General features: G+C 43.6%; 1 protein-coding gene across 2 annotated transcripts; it reads right to left on the bottom strand.

Moving 5' to 3' along the window:
* Nucleotides 1-868: 868 nt before the first annotated feature.
* Nucleotides 869-22,883, bottom strand: LOC308295806 (uncharacterized protein). Of its 2 annotated transcripts, none has more exons than XM_080738854.1 (7): nt 22,690-22,883; nt 14,608-14,749; nt 8,831-9,067; nt 8,543-8,603; nt 3,917-4,095; nt 2,632-2,752; nt 869-1,595 (listed from the first exon to the last, which is right to left on the bottom strand). In XM_080738854.1, exons 1-6 carry the CDS (start codon nt 22,785-22,787, stop codon nt 2,690-2,692), a joined length of 780 nt encoding a protein of 259 aa, XP_080594980.1. In that variant the 5' UTR covers nt 22,788-22,883; the 3' UTR covers nt 869-1,595; nt 2,632-2,689. The 2 variants fall into 2 exon arrangements, with proteins under 2 accessions (XP_080594980.1, XP_080594981.1); XM_080738855.1 differs by having other exon boundaries at nt 8,873-9,067.
* Between the last annotated feature and the right edge of the window lie 1,970 nt (nt 22,884-24,853).

Below are 24,853 nucleotides of genomic sequence, written 5' to 3'. Positions count from 1 at the left end.
CAGATGTGTGATGTAAGTGTTTTATTCCAAATGTGGCACCCCACAGACATATTTCCAGAAACAAAATCCCTTTCATGCCCATATATGGAGATTTCTGATGTCATCAATCCCAGGCCCTGTAAAAAACATGGTTGCTATTATGGTATGAGCAACTTATTTCTCCATATATGGAGATTCAACTTCAATGAGTAACCATGGCAAACTGTCAACTGCCCGTATGTCTTGATAATTGGTAAAACAAACTTTTGGCCTATTTGTGGAGATAAGCGACCAACGGTCGCTTATCTCCCGATTAGGGAGTCTTACTGGTTATAACTCTATGGTGTGTGCTAAAGCTTACAGCCCCCTCTAGTGTTGATGCTGAGATATGCAATGTTATTCCATGGTAGAGTAGTTGAACATATTATTTCAAGGCAAGTATCCCTGCCAGGATAACAATGTTCAAAATGAGGGAACAGAATAATGTTTGTTCCATGATTGAAGCGCAGTATGTTAGATTAGATGACAGAAGGGCTCACAAGTCTCTTTTAAATGATCCAAACTTTTATTCCAAGCGCAGCAAAACAGAGGATCCCAACATAATAAATAAAACATTCAGGGATCTCCTTTCAGATGATAAAATGTTAAATATGTATGTATGTATGTATGTATGTATGTACGTATGTATGTATGTATGTATTTATTTATCAGGGACAAAGCACATTAATCAACATGTCGGTTTTCACATCAATGTAAATTAAGCAATATTACACGAGAGGGTGTGCATATAACACGGTTATCCTGCACGACAGACTTACCGCAGGAACGAGCCGACAGGCGAGTTCCGTAGGTAGGGCTGGAGTGCAGGATAACCGTGTTACATGCAGACCCTCGAGTGTAATATTGCGATTATACAACTGTTGCCCTTAAAAAAAAACACGTCAACTTTATTTCATTGTAATTAAGATATTCGATAGGAATTTGTAATTTTTTAATGCCACATTTAGCTACTATGTCACATGAAAACCGCTAGCCTAGCCGCCTAGCATAGTGTGGGGAGAGAGGCGCGCTTGCTGTCTTTCGTGACCAACGCAGCTGATTTCTTTACTTGATGAGAGACAGTGCATCTGTGCTCGTTATATGCACGGTTGGAGCGCCTGTTTTCCATTGAGAGCCTGACTACCTGTTGTATAATGTGTATTTATTTATTTATATCTATATATAATTTAGATGGATAGGTACAATTAGCAATTTAAAAATACAAATTGATGCAGGTTAGAGTTGTCCTATCCAAAAAATAATGTCATATTTGAATTATCCATGAAAAAAATACATACAATATACATCTTATTTGTTTTGATTGTTCTTTGTTTGTCATTGTTTGACTCTGTATAGCAGCGGCCGGCCGAATTTAAATGCGGCCGGCCGAATATACTAGCGGCCGGACGAATTTACTGGCGGCCGCGGCCGGCCGCACTTTGGCACTCGCCCCTTACTGGGTATGCCTCTACTAGTAGCATCATCCCCCTCCGCTCGTCATTATCAAGCGCCTCTATGATGGACCTCCAAAACTGCTCCATTTCACTGATCTGCTGCTCCAATTCATCTCTCCACACCTGCAAACACATAACATGAACCCACTGATTAAATGTTGTTGAGTGTCCTCCATCTTGGATTTGTGATGTAAACAAACTGGAATAAACTATTCTCTTGAGCCTAATATCATATATCATCATATCATATCATCATAGCTTAGTCAATTATGAAGCGATGTCTAAAATTAAAACATCTCCATATTGCTTGGGAAGTCCACTTCCATGACACATAAATATATTGTGTCCCTGTAAATATTTAAATGTTCGCTATTTCAAAATAGCCGATGTACAAGCTCACATCTGTGCCCACTCACATTGTGCCAGGGTTAAACTTGCAGTTTCAAGCCTTCCCTCACAGGAGGGGGACCCCCAGGGACCCCCATTCATGTCAATGGCATGTTTGCATTTAAACCACCTCTACAGCAAGTTTCAAATTAATCCCTTATTGATGTTTAAATCGAAGTTTAAAGGAGTAGTTCACCCCCCAAATTACCTTTTTTCTATTGATTACTCGTGCCATGGAGACTTACGTTCAATTCTTTTTTTTTTCTTTTTTTTTTTAAGTCACATTCCTAAGTCACATTCCTAAGTCACATTCCTAAGTCACATTCCTAAGACAATAATTTCATTACAATAAGATGTACCCCCATTGATTCCGGATGGGGACCCGAATGCATTTGGGTCCCCATTCAGAATCAATGGGGGTAAATTCACTATAATCATTTTTTTGTCTTAGGGATGCGAAAAATACAAAATAATATTATTGAACTCAAGTCTCAATGGCGTGAGTAATCAATAGAAAAAAGGCATTTTGGGGGTGAACTACTCCTTTAATGTAGTGGTGCAACAAGATTTAAGTGGTCCAACATGAATTAAAATGAAAAATAAAACCAAGATTAAAAGGATGTTTTAAAACTAAACCTGATTATGATGAAATACCTATACTAAATAAAATAGCAAAAACATACATCATAAGCTTTCATGTGGTGAATGCTGGTATGAGGATGTCAGACTTTTTATTTTTCTAATATTTGTTTTTAGAATGACACTCTCTTACCTGTGCATACCGATCATGGAGGTCATTGGTGTTCATATACTTCACACTTGCTTGGAGCCTATCTCTTCTTTCTTCTTCGTCTGGTAGAGCCGGGTGGGCGTGTGAAGGTGAGCGGCAGCACCTTGAGTAGGGATGGCATGATCAATACCAGCATCTTTTTCCCTCCCTTTTTTTTTCCTACAGTACAAAAGGACCCCAATGCAAACAAGCCATTGAGCTTTCTGTGGTTTAAATCCTTTCAGTAGAAGTTGTATCAGTTAACTGTACTGTCCTGTCCCCTTTTGCAAATGACCAATTACCATGATTGCCACCATGGCCCCCACCACTGTAACCACTGGCCCAGGACAATGTCATCATTATTCCCCATAAAAAATAACTCATTTGATTCAATAACATGTAGGCCCACTCCTAACACCAGCTGTAGCCTGTTTAACTGGTTTGACAGCCGTCTGCCTAAGGCTAAGGGTTTATGCTGGCATAATAATTGCATCATTATTTATAAACTGTGTACGTTCCTGCTCCAGCTTCTCTGTTATACAGAAGACAGGACAGCAATAATAGAAACATGCACGATTCTGACTCAATTCAGCAACGTGACATACCAATGTCTCTGGTTCACATTGACACATTTCCTGGGGCAATCTACCCAGATAATGCATGTCATGCATGTCTTCTCTTCTTTTTTAGTTTTTTACTCTCAAAAAAGCATCTGCAATGCAGTGCATTTGAAACTACGTACATTGCAATGCACATCATGGGGTGATCACTGCTTGCCTCCTGTGAATTGTTTTATTTTAATTTTTGTTTTTTTATTTATATGTTGTTGCTGAGTGAGCTCAGCAGACAAAGTGACATGAGTGAGATGAAAAAAAACTGAGTGAAATGTGCCAATGTCAACCAGATTAACAGCACATTAAGTGGTTAATTAAAAGTTTCATTTTAAGTTTTAAAGGAGTAGTTCACCAATCTATCAATTACTCACACCATGGAGACTTTGATTATAACATTGATTATAATACATGTACCCACATTGATTCTGGATGGAGACCCAAATGTGGAATCAATGGGCCAACAAAGAGTCTCCTCAAATTATTGTCTTAGGAATGTGACAAAAACTAAAAGAAAAATATTATTGAACTCTCCATGGGGTGAGTAATCGATAGGAGAAAAAAAAAGTCATTTTGGGGGTGAACTACTCGTTTAAAGATATTTTTGATTATCACAATAATATTGTTAATCACAATAATTTTGACAGAATGATCATGTAATACGGTCTGTTTCCTACCTCGAGGTCTTGAGGAAAGACAGGAGGATTGGACCTCTTCAAGATATTATCTACTTGGAGTCGATATTCGTCCTCCTGCTGTTTAGAGTTGACGTTGTTCCCCACACCAAACAGCAGCTGGCCGCCCCCGGTGTTCAGGAAGACAGAGGTGTAACGACTCAGGACGTCAGAATAACTTCCTTTAAGAGAGGAAAATATGCATACATTTAAACATACTGTATGTCAATCATCATCAACATCAGTAAGTCAAGTCCCATTATTCATTGTTGACCTTGAAATCCGCCCTATTCCCTATATTAAAGGCTTTTTAATATTTAGAAGAGTGCCTTGTTTTTCTTTTTTACTTGATCCTCCAGTTCCCCAACCAAAGAGCACTTTCACCACACTTTTCTTTAATACTTCCGAGCACCCAGGTTTTTATTTTATTTTATTTTTTCTTCTTTTTTTTCTGAGTGCTGTAGAATAATCGATTTTGATAAAAGTCAATTTTTGACATCCATAGACCGGGCCAGGTTTAGCTACTATATCTGTGAACTTCCTGTGTAAACTGCATGAATACAAATGACTGCAGATGAGCTTTTATTGGTGTTCAGTGGATTTTCTGATTCCTTACCAAGGCTTCTTCTTTTGAACTCCATGGTGCGAGTTTCACTGATCACCAGATCAGAGTACTTCAGGAACTCATCCGAGACAGCAGGAGACATCAGCAGATCGGAGGACTTCAGGAAGTCATCCAGAGGATTCTCTAACAGCGCAGTCCCTTCAAGGTCAAGCAGAAAATGGGTCCGGTGACGTACCAGATCCACATGCCTGACCGCAGACAGCCGTTACAGACATTCCATATCAACATGCTCAAGAAATGGAATCCTCGTCCCACCCCACCGCCACCAGCAAGCCACACTCTGTATGTGAAGGCTGTGAGTGAGGAAGAGGAGACACCAGAGCAGTATCTACCAGTGCCAGAGGGGGAGCCACAGCTGGAGCTGAGCCACCTGGAGGAGGAGAAGAGGAAGGAGCTTCTTCAGATTCTGCCCAAGCACCTGTTTGGGTTAACTCCAGGCCGCACCGATGTCACTCACCACCGTGTCACCTTGAAAGAGCCAGAACCCCTTCGCCAGCCTGTCTACAGGGTTCCAGAACGCCTGCTGCCAGTCCTGAAGAAGGAGATCGAGGCGATGAGGGAGCTGGGTGTCATCGAGCCATCGTCCAGTGAGTGGAGCAGTCCAATCATCCTGGTCCCAAAGAAAGATGGAACTTTGAGGTTCTGTCTCGACTTCAGAAAGGTGAACAAGGTCACTAAGAGAGACTTGTATCCAATGCCGAGAATTGACGACCTTCTGGAGAGGGTTGGCAGTTCACACTACATCACGACCCTTGATCTGTGTAAGGGTTACTGGCAGGTCCCCCTCAGCCCAGAGAGCAAAGAGTGCACCGCGTTTAGAACGCCGTTTGGACATTTCCAGTTTACAGTCCTGCCCTTTGGTCTCAATGGGGCACCTGCAACGTTCCAACGGTTGATGGACAGAGTTCTGGTGGGCACAGAGGCCTTTGCAGCAGCCTACCTGGATGATGTGGTGGTGTACAGCAGGTCCTGGCAAGAACATCTGGTCCATCTACAGGCAGTGTTCCAGAGACTCAAGGGGGCGGGCCTGACCATCCATCCAGACAGACAAGTGTGCCATTGCCAAACATGAGACTGAGTACCTGGGGTATGTGCTGGGTAATGGGGTAATTCGGCCACAGGTGGGGAAGCTCGAGGCTGTCAGGTTGGCTGAGAGACCTACCACCAAGTCTCAGGTCAAGTCCGTATTGGGCCTGATTGGCTGGTATGGCCGGTTCATTCCCAGGCTATCCACCATCGCAGCTCCCCTCACCGATCTCACTAAAAAGAACTTGCCCAACAAGGTGAAGTGGACGGAGCGCTGTGAGGTGGCCTTCAACACCCTGAAAGACTTGTTGTGCAAAGAACCCATTCTGAAAAGCCCTGACTTCGAACAGCCGTTCATGGTCCAGACTGATGCCTCGGATGTGGGCATAGGGGCGGCGTTGCTGCAATGGGAAGCAGGTAACCTCCATCCCATCGTCTACATCAGCAGGAAGCTCATGGACCATGAGGTGCGTTATTCGGTGGTGGAAAAGGAGTGCCTTGCCATAAAATGGGCATTTGACTCCCTGAAGTACTATCTGTTGGGGAGAGAGTTCACCTTGGAGACGGACCACCGGGCATTGGCCTGGTTGAAAGAAATGAAGGACACTAACTCCCGAATCACTAGGTGGTTCCTGGCTATGCAGCCGTATGACTTTGTGGTTCGGTACAGGAAGGGGTCCGAGAACTGCACCGCTGACTTCCTGTCGAGGACGCCACAGGGGGCGCCTTCAGAGGGGGGGGGGGGAAATGTCACGGGGCAGCCCGTGCCCTATAGAAATATGCGCTCTGCTTAAAGACATTGCACACACACGCATGCACACACACACACCACACAGCTGCGCCAAATACTAATTAAGAACACCGGCCGGTTTGGGAGCGCTGTTGTGGAGTGTATGTGCTGCCTGGTTTATGCAAACTAATGTCGATACGGTGTGGTTTCACAAATGACTCTGAAATGTTTATTGAACATGCTTATTGTGATTTAGCTCTTTGTTGGTCACCTGTAGCTCCTCTGCAGTGCTGGCTGTGCTCTGTTGAATGTGGGACAGCCAAACAGAGCAGGGCTGTACCATTCCACATAAATAGGGGTGGAATGGGCCAGTACTGTAGAGCAGTGGGGGTGTTTGACTGTAACATTGAGCAAAGGTTTCCTATTGTCTCTATACATGAATTCTAACCTAAATGATGGGTAGTGTAACACACTTGAACATTTATTGATATGGTACCGTATTCAGAGAGAGACTGTAAGCTTGTAGATCAGCTATTTGCTGTTAATTAGTTCCCGGGTTAGTGGTACGATCCACTCCTTTAAGAGAAGGCTGCTACCCAGGGCAACTGAGTTATGCTCGGGAGAGCGAGGTGAGAACACCTCTGTGAAAGAGCTGCCAGGGCCCTTCATGGGCATAGCCTAGTGCAGTTTGTTATTTTTCCTTTTTCTTGATTTTTGCCTTTTGTTCTTGAGTTCTCTATTTTTGATTTTTGGCCAACTTTATTTTTGTATTTGGAATTTTGTTTGCACTGTACAAAACTGCATCGGAGGTGGAGGTTGGTGAAATAAACAGCTGTAAAAGAACATCTTGAGCCATTCTTGGAGCCTAGGCCGTCGGCCAACTTTACATGTGGTGTCAGAAGAAAAGAAAAACGGTCCAGAAGATCCAGAATGCCTCCCAAGAACCAGCACAAGCAGCAGCCATCTACAGCCATGAAGGAAGAGGGTGCCACAGGGGGAGCCATCAAGGAAGGCTTCCAACCCAAGGTGAACACGACCAATTCCAGAGAGGCGGGTATGGCCAGGAGGAAGATGGAGAAGTGGAACCAGCAGTGGGGCAATGTTCTAAACCCCCAGATCACCCGGTTCCAGTGGACCTCGAGGCAACCAGGGCGCAGTCGAGGGTGCCTGCAACACAGCTTGTCGGTGGCAGCGACACATCAGCGGCGGCTGCAGCAACACCGGTGCCAGAGGTGGAGCCAAACTGGGTGGGTGGAAAGACTTGAGCGCAAAGGCCAAAGAATCTGGTTCCTTGCAAGACGGCCTTTAACTTCTGGGCAGGAAAGGTTCAGAAGTGTACAGAAGAAGACTTCCTTTCCTGGATGCCACAGGGGGCGTCATCAGAAGGGGGGGGAAATGTCACGGGGCAACCCGTGCCCTATATACAGATACAATGTTTGAGGACAATGTACACACCCAACTAAACAGTGTTTTCCATTTGACTAACTTTGCCGGCCGGCTTTGGAAATTACTGTGAATGGTTGGTTCATGTACAAGTGTTCTTAAGCTTGTGTTTCAATGCATTTTAATGTTCTAATGTTTATTGAATCATTGGTGGTGGTAATCAGGGGTGTGGTCACCTCCCTAGTTGTCTCTTCTCCACAGCCGGTGGCAATTCCTTGGTTAATAGGAATGGGCCAAGTGCTGTGGAGGAGAAAGGGGTTCCCTTTGTTTTTCAGTAATGTGTTGGTTTGAAATGTCATTCTTTTGAAGTGAACCTAACCCAAAGTTTAAGTGTAACGCATCATGTAGTATGCTTAGGTTACTCTTACTAGCTGCGGGTTATTGAATGTTTATTTGGAAGTATATGGAAGTATTGTTAAGGCTAATTGGTGTCCTGTGGTAGGGCCCACTCCCTATTTAAAGGGAGGCTACAGGACGGGCAAGTTAGTTCTGATGTAGACAGACACAAGAGAGCATTCCCTGAAGGGAGAGCTACGGGGCTGTGCTGTGATCATGGTTTTTCCCGAAGAGAGTTCTTTGCCTGTTGGGTTATGTTAGTGTCTGCCTGAGTGTTTATTTTTCAGCGCTGTTCAATTCTTTTCTATTTTTGGTCTGTCATATTTTTGGCTATTTGAATTCTTGTGAACGACACTGCTTTTGGGAGGTGTTTTGGTGAAATAAAAACCCTTAAAGACAATCCTGAGACTGTTTTTGAAGCCTGGCCGCTCGGGCAACCTTACACCCACCATGGTGAGAGTTTCATTACCAATGTGTTCCATGTAGTTGTAGTGTGTAGGTCCGTTCTGTGGCACTGGAACACTTGTTGCCTAAAGTTACAACAACCCAAAAAGGACAGTTGTTTTAGGTAATATTGTTAATGATTAATGGCCGTCAATATTAGTACAGTGCTTTCTGAATGTACAAAACAGGCACAAAACAACAACAACAACAAGACATTTCACAGGAGGGGAATTCAGGGTAAGACTGGTTCCTATAACAGTTCCGGAAGGACAACGTTTTACCATAACCTGTTAAACCAAGGCTCCTGGCTTACCAGAGCAGGGGACGGGGCAGGGGGCATCACCAGGGGTCTTACCAGAGCAGAGGTGTTAGCGGGGGAAAGGGCAGGGGGCGTCACCAGGGGTCCCTGCCCAGAGGAGGGGTTGGTCTGGGGAGGGCTCTGTTCCAGCACTGCGATGCACTCCCTGATCCGCACCTCTTCAGCGATGGACTCTCTGATCAGCCTGAGCTGCTCCACTGACGCTGAGCGTGGGAACACCAGGTAGAATTTCTGGAGAACACAACAAACACACAAACATAGCGTTAAGACTTTACTTACAACTGAAAAATGGGAATCACTGCTAGAGCCGTAAGAATCTCCTCTTATGTTTGGTCACTTGGTCCGAAAAAAAAAAAACGCCGCTTATCAGTTAATCATTAATCAATCGATAAGGTTATCAACTATCAATTAATGAATTAATCGATAATTTGCATCCCTAATCCCGATTCCCGACCTGAGAATGCATCTCAGGCATTGACACTAAGGCTTGCCCACCTGCCCCCGGCAGGTCTAAACACCTGAATGTTGGCCAGCACGCTCTGTCTTCTGGTCCGTGGAATGTGGCATAAGAGCTCTGTTTACCTAGAGTATAATGTGCTATTTGTACTGTTGCTATACACTTACCCATCTTTTTGGGCAAGTAGAACATGACCTGTACTTGCCCGATGGGCAAGTGCCTCTGAGACCTTAGTGTCAACCCCTGCATCTGTTACAGAACAAACTCTCTATACAGCAATTATTACTATAGGAATAATATGAATCTATTTAACACCACCTTAAAATATGTGTCTACTCTGCGGCACTGGTCTCTTGTGCTATATTAACCCATTTAGACCGGGAACGCAAAATGCGTTTCTACCTTTCAGGCCGGGAACGCAAAATGCTGTTTATCCATTCAGACCGGGAACGCAAAATGCGTTTCCTGTAGTTTTTACCCTCTTCTGGTCTCGTGGCCAATGAAATGCATCAGAAGGCGATGACATATGCTTCCCTGACTACCGCAAAGCATGCTGGGATTTTTTTTCCCTTACATAACTTTATTTGTCGGAGAATCCCAGTGCAGCTACTCATAGCGGCGAAATGGAAGACGCATTGAGCAAGGCAAACCAGGCCCGCTGGAATTGGCATTGTTATTGTTATGTGATATGTTTGAAAACAACGACGATGATGAAGAAGTGTTTCATGGATTTCATCAGGACTGGATAACTTTTCACGGACGCACTTTGACACGGCTAGTTTCAGAGACCCGACTCTTTGCAGCACAGAGTCAACCCCAAACTCCAGAACAACAGAGGTAATAACACTTATAAAATGATTATGATGATATGGTTCATTCATTCACATACACAGGCGCACACACACACGCGCGCACGCACATATAATAATAATGACAAATGTCGCTCGCCAGATTTACCGTTAAATGGAGCTAAAAACAAGAATTGACACAGTCAATATGCAATCTGGGTACATGCGATGAAGTTTCAATATTGAGCTGGGTGCTCGTAAGAATTGAAATATTCAATATAAAGGCTGGTGGATTGTTGTTTCTTGTCAAAGTGGTGGCCTATGGTGTAAGGCCTATGGTGTAAGGTCTCAAATATTTGCTAATTATGTTTCTATGTGCTACATAGGCTGAGAAATGTATTTTTTATTAGACGTTTTATAAGATTTATTACAATATTTGAGTTTGCAGATTTTTTTTAAAAGAATGATAAAGGTCTGGACCATAACAAGTAATTTCCCATGAAAGCCAAAGGTGTAAGCTATCAAACAGTTTTGAAATTTTGTTTCTAGCTGATACAGAGGCTGAGAAATAAATGTTTTAGTAGACGTTGACACCTCTGTGAAGTTTTCCATAAAATCTCAGGTTTTAGGGGTATTTTTCCAATCGGCCATAGGTTTTTAAGGCTTTTTTCCAGGCGGACTTAGGTCTAAATGGGTTAAAATGTATAATTTGATATACAAATGGATGGTAAAACCGTACCTTTTTTTCCCTTGTTGCTCTTTTGCACTCTTTTCTCATCTTTCTACGTCTTATTAGGGTCGATTCACACTCCAATAGCGAGCCTAACTAATTTCGGTTCGGCACTGGCCAGACCCAAATATGGGTCGTCGTTCCCGGTTCGGGGGGGGGGGGGGGGGGGGGGGGGGGTGCGTCAATCGACTAAACTTGGCTCCACGGTGCTGTCGAAATGTTGTGACCTCCCGACTTTATTTCAGTACTCAGCGGTGTCTTCTCATTCATTCAGCCCGGCTTCACGTTCATATTCTCGGCTGTGAATCCAAGGAAACAGCGGTCGTTTGGGAGGGAGACACGGCGACTTCCAAATGATTGTGGACGCCGTGTATTATAGCGAATACAGACAATGCAGCTGGGTCTCGCTCTGGCTGCAGAGTGATGGCAGGCAGGCGCGCGCGACGCGACACACACACACACACACACACACACACACACACACACACACACACACACACACACACACACACACACACAGAGAAGAGACCCATGGAAGAGACCCCGTGTCCCTGTCACTGGTGCTGCTGCCTGCTGGAGCTGTCTGCTACTCAATGGACCTCCAGTCATTCAGCTTGCAGCGCGAGGGTCAGTCAGATATGTATCCGCCCTGCAACGCTCATTTCTCAGCCACACGTTGTCATGCCATGGACCTCCAATATTTACAAGCGACTTCGGCACTAGCCGTTAAGAAAGTATGGATGAACTCCCCCCGAACCTAAATAATTTCGGGTCGGGGAGCCCTCCCGAACCGAAATTAGTTAGGCTCCTTATTAGAGTGTGAAACGACCCTAAGTATTACTCTTTTATATTATTACTAGAGGTTAGTGTCACCGACAAACCCCTCAGGCACAAAGTGGCTTTGAGCAGATTCCATTACAATTGGCGAGTTGTGGACAACCTGGCCTGGCATAGATATTCCACTGCTGTGCACAGCTCACCAGGCTAGTGCACAGCAGCACTGACTGCCTATGAATTTCACAGGCCTGGGTAGAAAACCTGGCCTGGCAGGGATATTCCCCTGCAGTACACAGCTCACATAGGCTCTACAGCAGCACAACAGCAGCTAAACAATTGACTTAACTGAGGGACTTTGCGAGAGAAAAACAACTGCTTAACAATGTCAAACTGTCATAAATCTAACAGCTGAAAACGTCCTATTTGGATCTTGTCTAAAAAAGTAACATTTATTTTGTTGCAAAAGGATTAGCCTATAACTTATTGTCCTTCAGAACAGTATGGTTACAGGGGCTTCTCTCTTATTTGAATGATGCCTAAGCTTGAATTTGTTTAATGTCTATTGCTTGCTGGATATTAAGTGTCTATTAATGTGGGGATGTTACTGTAGTTTGTCACATCTGCTGTTCATCTGACATGGGTTGCGCAGCCTACTTTGATTTGCACACATGCGCTGGCATTGACAATCAGGTGATTGCTAAGCAGTCCACTTGTGTTCGAGTAAAATAGCAGTTCCAATGTTTGATAAAAAACATCGGAACATCGGGGGAGAAATGAAAGATATCCGATGTTCTTGTTTGCAGAGGGGGGCGCGGGTGGCACAGACACACACATACAGTACACACGCATACACACAGTAACTAACAAACACGCAATATACATGCACGCACCAAGCTGATTATTATTGGCTAAAAGTAAGCCTACTGAAATAGATTTGTGTCGCGGTGCAAAGATGACCGCACGCAAGTACACACAGCACACACACACTCACGGCTCAGATGAGTGTGCGCTGTGTCGTGCGCACATACATAGCGAAGCAAGACAGACAGAAAGACAGACAGCGCTAGTGGAGTTCCCTCTTTCAGCGGTGAAAAGCTGGATATATGCTTCGCCGTATGACGGTGCGTGTCGAGCATAGCAGACATGCAAGCTCACAAAGCTGCAAGTTCCGACATGTTGTGAGCTTGTAGCTCTGATATTTTCAATGCGCGACACCATCGTATGACAAATACAACTGCACACATCAGCGGAGGCAGAATGCATCAGCAGCCACAAGCTGTCGCGACAGTGTCAGATCATGATACAATTTTAAATGATTATGATTGGTTTTAAAGGTCGTTCTACTTTATCCAAATAATAATATTAATAATAGGCTTAATAACAGCATTTTCCGATGGCGACGGCGTGCAGGGATGATCAACTATGGAGTGAAAATAGAGTGGGATGCCATAGAACGCACGCACGGCTGTGGGCTATTTAGCCTACTTTAATGCATGTAATCACGGGTAACGGAGCGGGCGACGGGTCTTTTTTTTGACTGGGGCGGGTCTGGTTTCGATTTTTATATAATCACGGGTAGCAGGCGGTCCATGCTGTAGTTGGGCTTATGGTCGTCATTGTCACTGGAGAAGAAAAATACGTGTTGATGCTCTTCTTGTTGTAGCCGGGACTGTGCTGTAACGTTCTGTCTGTGCAGTGGAAGTGTAGCGTAGCTCACCATGCACTGATCCCATAGCCTTGCACTGATCCCATAGCCTGGGAGTGCTGAAGGTTTATTCTATAGGCTGGCACCATGGCGACGGCTAGCGAATTAGCGGATGGCATAGAGTTATGGGCGGTATTCCTTACGTTCTAGACGACTACCTATGAGTTGAAGTGGGCGTGAATGGGCTTGGAAGTGGGATAGCGAATTAGCGGACGGCATAGAGTTATGGGCGGTATTCCTTACGTTCTAGACGACTACAGTACCTATGAGTTGAAGTGGATGTGAAGTGGGCGTGAATGGGCTTGGAAGTGGGATGAGGCTTTTAGAGGAATTTAAATATAAGATTATGTTTTAGATGTTGTTTGCTATTATTATATTGTTTGCTGTTATATACTGTATATACACCACTGCATTAGTGGCGTTTCCATAAAGCCACTTTTTGCGCATTAACGGCTTATTCGCAAAATCTTTTATGGAAACACTTCAAAATGCGAATAAACTTTCATTATCCGCAAAAAAAGTTATCCGCTTGGAGGAGGAGGATTTTGAGCCTTTATCGAATAAACTAAATGCGCTTAAGTGAATGGAAACGGGTCAGACAATAAATGCGAATAGATTATGACGTTCTAGGTCCATTTCCCCTGCCGCTTTGTCCATGGTATAGCGTTAGCCCACAAAACAAACCTGTTGTTTGTTACACACGGAGTGACACGGACCATGTGTAAATTCCTCCCGTTTTCACCTCAAGGCATCGGTGGCGAGCGAACCCTTCCTCATCCCACGGTGTTGCGTGCCTGGCTGAAGTGCCCAATCTACAAACTCACAGGCACAGCAGCTCGCATCCACGTCTCCGCGCCGCGTTGTGAGCTTGCAGATCGGCCACCTGACCTTCCAGAGGACGCTGAAACTTGCACTGTGCAGCGACGCGACCGCGGTTTTCCCGGTGAACCGGTAGCTTTATGTATTGAGAGGAACTCTCGCCAATTTCGTAAGAGACTCGTCGCCAATTGTAATATATTTAAAAGTTATTTGGGGCCATGATGATGACTGATAATCCCTTCTTCCCACTACTAGACAGCGACCGAGTCACAGCAGTCAGACGTGCAGACGGTGCAGTGCTCAGGTTCGTTCTGAAAAAAATCTGCCCGATCAACTCTTGCGAACGTCACTAATTCAAATGACACCCGCAAATGGAAACATGCTAAATTCGCTTTGTCTTAATGCGTATTTCTGATAATTCGCTTCCCTAATTCGAATACGTTTATGGAAACGCCACTATTGTCTGAAGGATGACAAACTAAAACAAATACTCACCCACAAAGGAAAGGAGCTCAAATTGAAACGGTGAACAATCTCAGACTCAAAGCCCATCTCGTTCAGACACTCCATGGCCCCTCTGGTGGACCGCAGAAAGTTTAAGGATTCCTTATCAATGTGGCATTCATCACCTGGATGTCTGTAGGAACACATTCACCACCTTTAATCATCATGATTTTATTGAGTGTTTAATTGATTGAATACGGTTTAATCCCACCGGTCACAATAGTGACCGTAATTATTTTCTTCATTTATGAGGCTATAAAATGTTATTGAATGATATATTCATGTATTTCCAGCAATTATTGAAAAGGTTAAAGGGTTAGGGTTAGGGTTAGGGTTAGGGTCCAATCAAATATGTGCAGTGTCACATGTTAACTTTAAATTGTCACATGACCAGAGCTGTTTACTTCCTGTCTGCACCAAGAGGAGAGGATGGAAGCATCAAAGCCCCAAAAGAAAATGTTAGTAAAGTATCTTAACATAAAGATAGGACCATGATTTTTGGTACACATCTTCTTTACGATGTCTAGTATTGGTGTATGCCTTTGCAATTATTCAAATGTGTTCAGTGTGGTCATAAAATGAACAAACATATCGATGGCAACAATAGTGACCGGTGGGATAATACATTAGCAACTACTGTAGCTATACACATACTAATACACATAGCAAATTATTCTCTTTCTGCAGTTTTCTTTTACTTTAACTGGGGAATTCCCGGGGACCACCGACTTCTGGTGCCCCTGAACGGATGCAAAAGTGGCCGCGCCCCCTAGTGGAGGACCCCCGCCACTGCAGTGCACATAAAATGCCGGCAGCGCACATAAAATGCCGTAACTCAGGCTAGGAGCGAACGGGAGAGCTGGGGCCGGTACCCACGCGTCCGCCTCGGCGGCGCGGAGACAGCCGTGCATAGAGCGCCACCTTGCGGCGGACCCCCGCCACTGCAGCCCGCTAAAAAGGCCGTAACTCGCCCCCCGAGCCACCTGATGGTCGCTTATCTCCCAATTATTGAGTCTTACTGGTTTGTTGGATGACAATTAGCTCCCAGACAAGGCATGCAACATTGCAGTGTCTCAAAGTGAGAAAGATGCTGTCCTCAGTGATTGTGATAGTGATGTGTCAGACATGGACTATTAGGGGCAAACAGGTTATTAGGGGCAAGCCAGGCTGTTGATTGCACGTGCTGAATTTATGCAAGTAGATGAGTGGAACGATGACTTAGTAGTAAAACGCCTAAGGGCGACAAGCGACCTTGCCATGAAGGGTGAGGTCACGCCATGTCTTGGCCATCTGACCAGTTATGTACGTTTATTGGACCAGTTACCCATATATGGAGACCCCTGGTACCCATATATGGAGATCCTTGTACTGTATATGCTGTGAGACTCCAAACATGCTTATACTCAGTTATTTGTTATGTGAAAGTCCTATGACGTCTATGACATTTGACATCATACATACAATCCCTTTTGTGCCCATATATGGAGAGCCCTGTCTGTAGAACCAGCCATAAAGATGGTGGTAGGTAAGTAGTAAGATGAGGGATGCAGTATGGTGGATGGTAAGTACTGTAGGTAGTTAGATGATGGATCAGGTATTGTGGTTGGTAGTTAGTAGATGAAGGACACTGTATGGTGGTAGGTATGTAGTAGATGAGGGATGCAATATGTTGGTGGGAAGGTACTGTAGATAGTTAGATGAGGGATGATGGTAGTAGGTAGGTAGGTTGACCATACTGCTGTGGTGGTTGGTAGGTAAATAGTTAGATTAGGGATGCACTATGGAGGTACATAGTTAGATGATGGATGCAGTAAGGTGGTAGGTAGGTAGTTAGATGATGGATGTATTATGGTAGGTAGGTAGGTAGGTAGGTAGGTAGGTAGGTAGGTAGGTAGGTAGGTGATGGATGCTGTAAGGTGGTTGGTATGTAGTTAGATGATGGATGCATTTTGGTGGTAGGTAGGTATGTACAGTAGGTAGATGAGGGATTCATTATGGTGGTAGGTAGGTAGGTAGTTAGATGATGGATGCAATATGGTGGTAAGAGGGTAGTTAGATGAGCAATGCAGTATGGTGTGGTATAGTTAGATGAGGGATGCAATATGGTGATTGGTACGGTATATGCATGTAGGTGGTTAAATGAAGGGATGATGTATGGTGGTAGGTAGGTAGTTGTATGAAGGCTGCAGTATGGTGGTAGGTAGGTAGTTAGATAAGGGACCCAGTATGGTGGTATATACTGTAGGTCTTTAAAAGAAGGATGCACTATCATGGTATGTAGATAGTTAGATGGTGGATGGTTGAAACCGCAGTTTATAATGAGAAACGGCACATCATGGCCGTGTCTGTCCGTCCGTCACGCTTTTTTTACGGTCTATGGGTTTGCCGCTCTGACATCATGCTGACTCTCACACTCTGATATCACTGTGATGTCAAGGGAACCAAATCCCTTTTATGCCCATATATGGAGATATGGAGATCCCTGTGATGCCAGGGGAACCAAATCCCTTTTATTCGTGATGTCATCAATATTGATGACATCATCAATATTGATGACATCATCAATATTGATGACAGCCCATGTCTGTGAATATCTATGGGTACCAGGGGTCTCTATATTTATGGGTAACTGGTCCGATATATATCACTGGCCAGATGACCAAGATATGGTGCGACCTCGCCCTTTAGGTCGCTTTTCACCCTTAGGCGTCTTACTGGTAGGTAGTTTAATGAGGGATGCAGGTAGGTAGGTAATTATGGCCTTTGGTGTAAGATTTCACTTTCTGGGATAACTATATTGACTATATACTCTTTAAAAGGTTGATACAACACATTATCCCACCGGTCACAATTGTGACCGGTCATAAAACACACCTTTTCACCTACTTTTTCATGAAAATTTCAAAAAAATATGATTGATTATTTCAAAGGGCTACTAATGACACAATATTTGAATATTTTTTTTTATGTCTGGGAAAAATTCGGGATTAAACGGGTTAATTTGCAAACAAAGCAATCCCTGGAACAAAATATTTTGCGATGGGGGTCCGTGGCCAAATACATATCATTCTGGGGGTCCTTGACATGACAAAGTTTGAGAAACACTGAGAGCAACATAAGTTTTTTTCAGGAAAATTGTTAGGATTTAGAAGACATTTTTAGAATGTGCCTATCAGTGGTTAAGGACCTCCATAATGTGTTTTTGGCCGCGGACCCCCATCTCACAATATTCTGTTCCACGGATGGACCCCCATCTCACAATATTCTGTTCCACGGATGGACCCCCATCTCAAAATATTTTGTTCCAGGGACCCCCAGAAGCAAAGATTAGATTTCGGTCTATTCTGCATCTAGTTTAAGGCCACAAAGTGACCCGTTGGGAAACGAGTTTGGGTCGACTTTGTTTTAGCTTGTAGATCTATTTTTCAACAGCTAAAGCATAAAATAACCAGGTCAACCTGGTTGTGCCAGACCCCCTGTCTGTCATCATCATTTATGACATCATGCCTTTTGTAGGCATGTCATCATCATGTCATCATCATATATACCCTTTATATAGAAAACCAGGACAGACAGACAGACAGACCGATATTTGCTTATGTAGGCCTATAGTGTGGTACGATGTGTAATTCCGTAGGATTTTTGTGCTAAAATTGATTTTTTTGCAGATCCTGGTTCTATAGAGTCCAAACTATGAGAAAATGATGGGTGTCAACTTTTCCGGACCCCCACCCCCTTTCTGGGGGTCTTCTAGTTTGGGACCTCCCAGAACAGTACGCCAGCCAGTTAATGTCCAATTTTCTTAATATTAGGGTTGTTTTGTAGGTTTTAAAACATTCTGAGTTCATTTATTACACTTTTGGAGCAGCCAGAATAAGCTTTCTGACTTTTGGTTGGGGTCTTTCCTCACCTGGGAAACCCCAGACGGTCCCATGTGCCTATCTCAGTAATCGCTCTACTCCTGCTCCAGAAAATGTTCATATTAGATCATAATTGAATAATTATTTTTTGTAGCTGGGCTCTGTAAACAAAAGTAGCAAATACCAGGGTTCTTCCACAGGGGCTTCGGGACCCCTCGGGGGTCCTCAGAGTTCATACTGTTACTGTACTAAAGATCTAAAGATCTTTTTAGCAGAATTATTTTTCTTCTGTTTTGGCTTTTATAGGGACCAAACTGTCAGAAAATGATGGGTATCAGATTTTCCCGACCCCTGCCCCTATTCTGGGGGGTCATTTAATTTAGGACCTCGGAAAACAGTATGCCAGCCAGTTAATGTCCAATTTTCTTAATATTAGAGTTGTTTTGAAGGTTTTAAAAGTCCATATATTGCACTTTTGAAGCAGCCAGAATAACCTTTCTGACTTTTGGTGGGGGTCTTTCCTCACCTGGGACCCCCGGAATGACCCCTGAGCCTATCTCAGTACTCATTACAGTCCTTGCTGTGCTCCGGCTCCAGAACAGTGTCAAATTAGATCATAATTGAAGCATAAAAGCTTTTTTTGTAGCTGGGCTCTGACGACAAAAATGAGTAGCTAATACCAGGGGTCTTCCACAGGAGGTCTGTGACCCCCAGGTGTCCTCAGAGTTACTAAAGGGGGCCAGCCAAATCTCGTCACCCCAACCTCCCAGTCAGCCAAGACATCTGACTGGAAAATACCCTCCACTCTCTGAATTCCATCCATTTTCTTCAATTGGTGGAAGCTCAGGGCAATTTGTCAGGTATCATTTATACTGCATTGTGACGTAGTTGGCATGGAGGATATGTGGTAGCAGTGCAGCTCCAAGTTCTTTGACTGAAATCCCATCCCATTAACCTGCATTATCACAGATGCAGGGTTGTTGGACCAAAGTGTTCCAATAACTCCAATGTTGATGGAAATAAGTAAGCCTTGCCCAGCCCTGAGGCTCATAGGGCAGGAGTCTATGTCCTGTTTCTGTGAGGCAGCTTGATGTACAAGTACCCCTGGACAGTGGACATGATAATAGTTTGTCCCAGGGACAGACCCCAATCCAGCCTTTGATGCTGAGGTCTTACATTCAAGATGTATGACAAGGTCCATATATGGAGTTCCCTGATGTTTTCAATATATAAGCCCATATCTAACAGGACTTCATATGGGAATGCCCATATATGGAGGCCACATCGGCCCCATACCACACTAACAGAATCCATATATGGCCAAGTCAGATGGCCAAGACAACCCATATCTGTGTGGCTGGTTCTACAGACAGGAATATCCACGTATGGGCATAAAAGGGTATGATGTCAGTTGTCTTAGACATCATAGGACTTTCACATAACAAATAACTGAGTAAGCATGTTTGGGCTCTCACAGCATATCTCCATATACAGTACATGGATCTCCATATATGGGTACCAGGGGTCTCCATATATGGGTAACTGGTCTGATATACATCACTAGCCAGATGGCAAAGAATTGGTGCTCTGAGGCAGGGCTCGAGACTAACGGCATCCCTACGTCCCAGGGACTTAAATATATGTGTTCGGGACGCAAATGAATCTCCCCTGGGACGCATTCGGGACGTAGAGGATTTTTTTGAGCCAACGGCGCATATCAATGTCACTGCTCAAACCATGGTGTGCAAACTCGCAGCATGAGACTCACAGAAAATGAATAGGCTATGATGTAAACAGAATGTTTAAGAAGTTACCACAGGCAGTGCTGATCATCCTTTTCAGGTACTTAGTTGCTAAAATGCTGCGCAATTTGAAGAGATTAACTAGCAGAATGAGGCAGAGAACAGACTGTCTGGGTTACAACTAGTGGAAAATAGCCGATCTACAAGCTGTGGCTGAGAGATAAATCTTAGCATCCCCGCCCCCTGCTTCGCCTCATAAAGAGTAACGTTATATGATTTGGATTGTGATTATTAATGAAAATGTAAAACGGAACACTGTCAATGCACCAAGCACAGACACATAGCCTACGTTTAGTGAGCAGCACGAGCAGTTGTTTAGATATTGGAGTAGGACACATTGTAATTAAATCAACGGTTTGTTTAACTTTTGTCATCTCTATAAACCTATAGCCTATATTCCCAATTACAAGACGTTATGTCACGTGAATATGTTCGTCTAATCGTCTAATCAACTTCATCACAACCAGCCGTGAGCCGTGCAAGCTGGCATTCATTTTACAAAGTTCCCGTGCCGTGTGGCAGCTTATTTTCTCCAGTCCAGTAGTGTCTCTAAAACTCTCAAAAACAACCGATCCACTCATAATAAATAACTCCATTTCGGCAGCAGTTCATCTGAATCGCTTGCTGTGAAGCACAGAGCAGACTGCACGCGTCTGCACTCTCCACTCGATGAAGCGTGGATGGCACTGGTTATACTTCTTTCAGTACGACGGTGTTGTGCGGTGCGGTGAGCATATAGACGATCTAAAAGCCCTCAAAGCCCTGAGGATGCGCGTAGTTGTAGGGTTGTAGATTAGCGCGCAACACGTTCGTACGGACAAAGTACAAACCCAGTTTTACCGTAATTCCTCCAACAGTCGTGCATGATTGGTTCTTTAGTTTACCGTATATGACAATCACACCAGCAAACTGGCTGAGGTAAGATTTTTAGAAGCCACAAATGACAGTATAAAAATAGAAAGGATTGTCAAGCCAATTTCACCAGCAGCAACAACAACAAAAACAACAACAACAACAATATAACAACAATAACAATAATAATAAATATTATTATAATAGTAATACTAATAGGCCTGCAATAATTTATTATTATTTTTATTATTTTTTGGGACGGATTACATTCATTTGGGGACGGTTCAATTTGTATTTTGGGACGGTCCCGGGACGTAGGTGAAAAAAGTTAGTCTGGAGCCCTGCTCTGAGGCATCTTACTAGTAAATAATACTCAGAATACTAATAAACCATCAAGTACACTACATAAACCCAGGATACATAAAACTAACAGTTTCTAATATTATTCTTGCAAGAAATGGGCCAAAACTGAAACAGCCGTTTGGCTGGCCCCCTGTAGTAACTCTGAGCACACCTGGGGGTCCCGGACCCTGTGGAAGACCCCTAGCTGGTATTAGCTACTCATTTTTGTTGTCAGGTACAGAGCCCAGGTACAGGTACAAAAGCTTTTATGCTTCAATTATGATCTAATTTGACACTGTTCTGGAGCAGGAGCAGAGCAAGGACTGTACTGAGATAGGCTCAGGGGTCATTCCGGGGGTCCCAGGTGAGGAAAGTCATAAAGGTTATTCTGGCTGCTTCAAAAGTGCAATATATGAACTTTTAATGTTTTAAAACCCTTAAAAAACTCTAATATTATGAAAATTGGACATTAACTGGCTGGCATACTGTTCTGCGAGGTCCTAAAATAGATGACCCCTCCAGAAAGGGGGCAGGGGTCAGGAAAATCTGACACCCATCATTTTCTGACAGTTTGGTCCCTATAAAAGCCAAAGCAGTAGAAAATACATTTTAGCAAAGAAATCCTTAGAAGTACACTTCGTATCACACTAGGTAGTAACTCTGAGGACCCCCAGGGGTCCCGAAGCCCCTATGGAAGACCCCTGGTATTTGTTACTACTTATTTTTGTTTTCAGAAAAAAAAACTTTTATGCTTTCAATTATGATCTAATATGACATTGTTCTGGAGCAGGAGCAGAGCGAGTACTGAGATAGGCTCAGGGGTCCATCTGGGGGGTCCCAGGTGAGGAAAGACCCCAACCAAAAGTCAGAAAGCTTATTCTGGCTGCTTCAAAAGTGTAATAAATGAACTCAGAATGTTTTAAAACTTACAAAACAACCCTAATATTAAGAAAATTGGACATTAACTGGCTGGTGTACTGTTCTGGGAGGTCCCAAACTAGATGACCCCCAAAAAGGGGGTGGGGGTCCGGAAAAGTTGACACCCATCATTTTCTCATAGTTTGGACTCTATAGAACCAGGATCTGCAAAAAAATCAATTTTAGCACAAAAATCCTACGGGAGCTGTTTTGTGGACGCATCGTACCACACTACTACCCATTTCATGGGTCTGGCAATTAATAAGAAGCGGCTACCATTAGCATCTTTAGCATTTTACCTCATGTTGTCAGCACAAGTGATCAGCAGATCGGAGGACTTCAGGAACACCGCTGGAGGATTCTCTAACAGCGTGGAGACAGCAGGAGACACCACCATGTCTGTGTGAACTGTGAACCTGGATTAACGAGAATCTGGGGTTTAATGATAATGCTGTTCGGTGGTGTTAAAAACTGAAGTGCTCGACTATGGAACACAACTTCCTGTTTTGTTTTTTTATTTTGTCCTGCAGAATGCCTGTCTGCAATACCGCAGGCCAGGGTCCTCACAGCCAGGGTGGCCAGATTGGGACAGAAACAAGCAACGAGTTCTGGGAAAACAAAAAGCCCAAAAGATGAGACTTGAGAACTTCAAAGAAAATCTATAGTTGATATGTATTTATAACCTATTATACATCGGCTACATTTATGGCTAAACTAGACTAGAGCACTGGTTCCTGGTTAAATGCATTTTGAGAAAGAATAGGCTAATGCTGTTATTTGTTCCAAAAGCTTTATACCCTGTATATATATATAAAATGTCACAATGCGACATAGCTCTGTTCACACAATGCTGTACCCCCTCCCAATATGTTCCCCATTTTCAACTGTTTTTATCTTATGTGTGACACTTGCTTTGGCAATGTAAACGTATATTTTCTCATGCCAATAAAGCTCCTTTGAATTGAAAATTTTAATTGAATTGGTTCCCAAACCCATTTGTGGGTCACAGACACATTTTTATGGGTCACTTAATGGTTTGTGTTTGTGCAAAGCATTTTATTGTGTTTAATGTGGGGGAATGGTCAGGGGCGTCACAGGGGGGGGGGAGTGGGACTGAGTTAGGGCCCAAGGTGGAGGGGCCTTCATTATTTTATACTTTAGCGATTTATATATATATATATATATATATATATATATATATATATATATATCATTTTGGGGGTCCTTCACATGAAAAAGTTTGAGCACCACTGACAGATACAGAAGGATTTGAAATATTAAAATAGCAGATCTACGAGCTTGCAGCGTGGCACTCTGTGCTGTGCTGTGAGCTTGTATATCTGCTATTTTTCAATGGTTAAAGCACAAAATAATGCGTAATAATACGTTCCCAGTCTAAATAGGTTACACCCCCTCCCCCTATGAAGAACATTCATGGGGGGGCCCGCAGTGAATCCTTGTACCCAGGGCCCAGAATTTGGTGTGAGACCCCTGGGTGACATTGGGGACTTCCTCCCCCTTTGTTCGATGGCAAGTGAACTTGATTTAGTGGCACAGTAAGGTTATAAATAAATGAATAAATTATATTTAAAATGATGTGTGTGTGTGTGTGTGTGTGTGTGTGTGTGTGTGTGTGTGTGTGTGTGTGTGTGTGTGTGTGTGTGTGTCAGTGTGTGTCAGTGTGTGTGTGTGTGTGTGTGTGGGTGTTGTGTGTGTGAGACACCAAGTGGTTTCATTGTACACTCTCAAGAGTTAAATATCTATAAGGATCCATATATTTGGTTACCAACTCTCCATCATTGAGCTGGCGACCACCTGGAACCCCCTCAAGAACCACTGGGTTGAGAACATTATGAATGAATAACTTCCTATTTCTATAATAAGTGTCACATCGCGACCCACTGTGAGCTTGAGGATACAAGTTCAACCAGACCCTGCTACCCATGCAGTGAACCAGGCACACATAGGCCTACTGTATCACATAACTGGCTTTGTTATTGGCTAGTTAACTAGTTAACACAATGGCAAACAGTAGAATTGACAAAACATTTAACGTAAGCTAAAATGCATTTTAATTAACTAGAAATACTGTTCCTACAAAACAGTGTGGGCTCGCATGTAACACCATGTATGGGGGAAAGTGCAATTGGAATTCAATGGGGGAGTGGAATTCAATGGGAGAGTGATGCTATAGCTTGAGGATGTCACGATCTGGTGTTGTGATGGTGAGGACCCAAACGCAGAACTCAACTCAAAGTATAAATTGCAGGAAACCAAGGTTTGCAGTAGACGAAGACTTTACTTAAACAAAAGCATACAAGGACTCAAACTTAACAGAACACAAACTGAGGAACGGACAGCAATATAATGATCCAGCAATGAGAGCAAACTATGGAAGCAAAAACCTGACAAATTTAAAATGAAATGGCAAATGCGAAAATGAAATTGAAATAACAGAATTGC

Source organism: Nannobrachium achirus (assembly GCF_963921795.1).
Source record: "Nannobrachium achirus genome assembly, chromosome: 12".
NCBI classification, from domain to species: domain Eukaryota; kingdom Metazoa; phylum Chordata; class Actinopteri; order Myctophiformes; family Myctophidae; genus Nannobrachium; species Nannobrachium achirus.
Note: the sequence above shows the minus strand (reverse complement) of the source record. Positions and strands in the feature narration are given on the sequence as shown.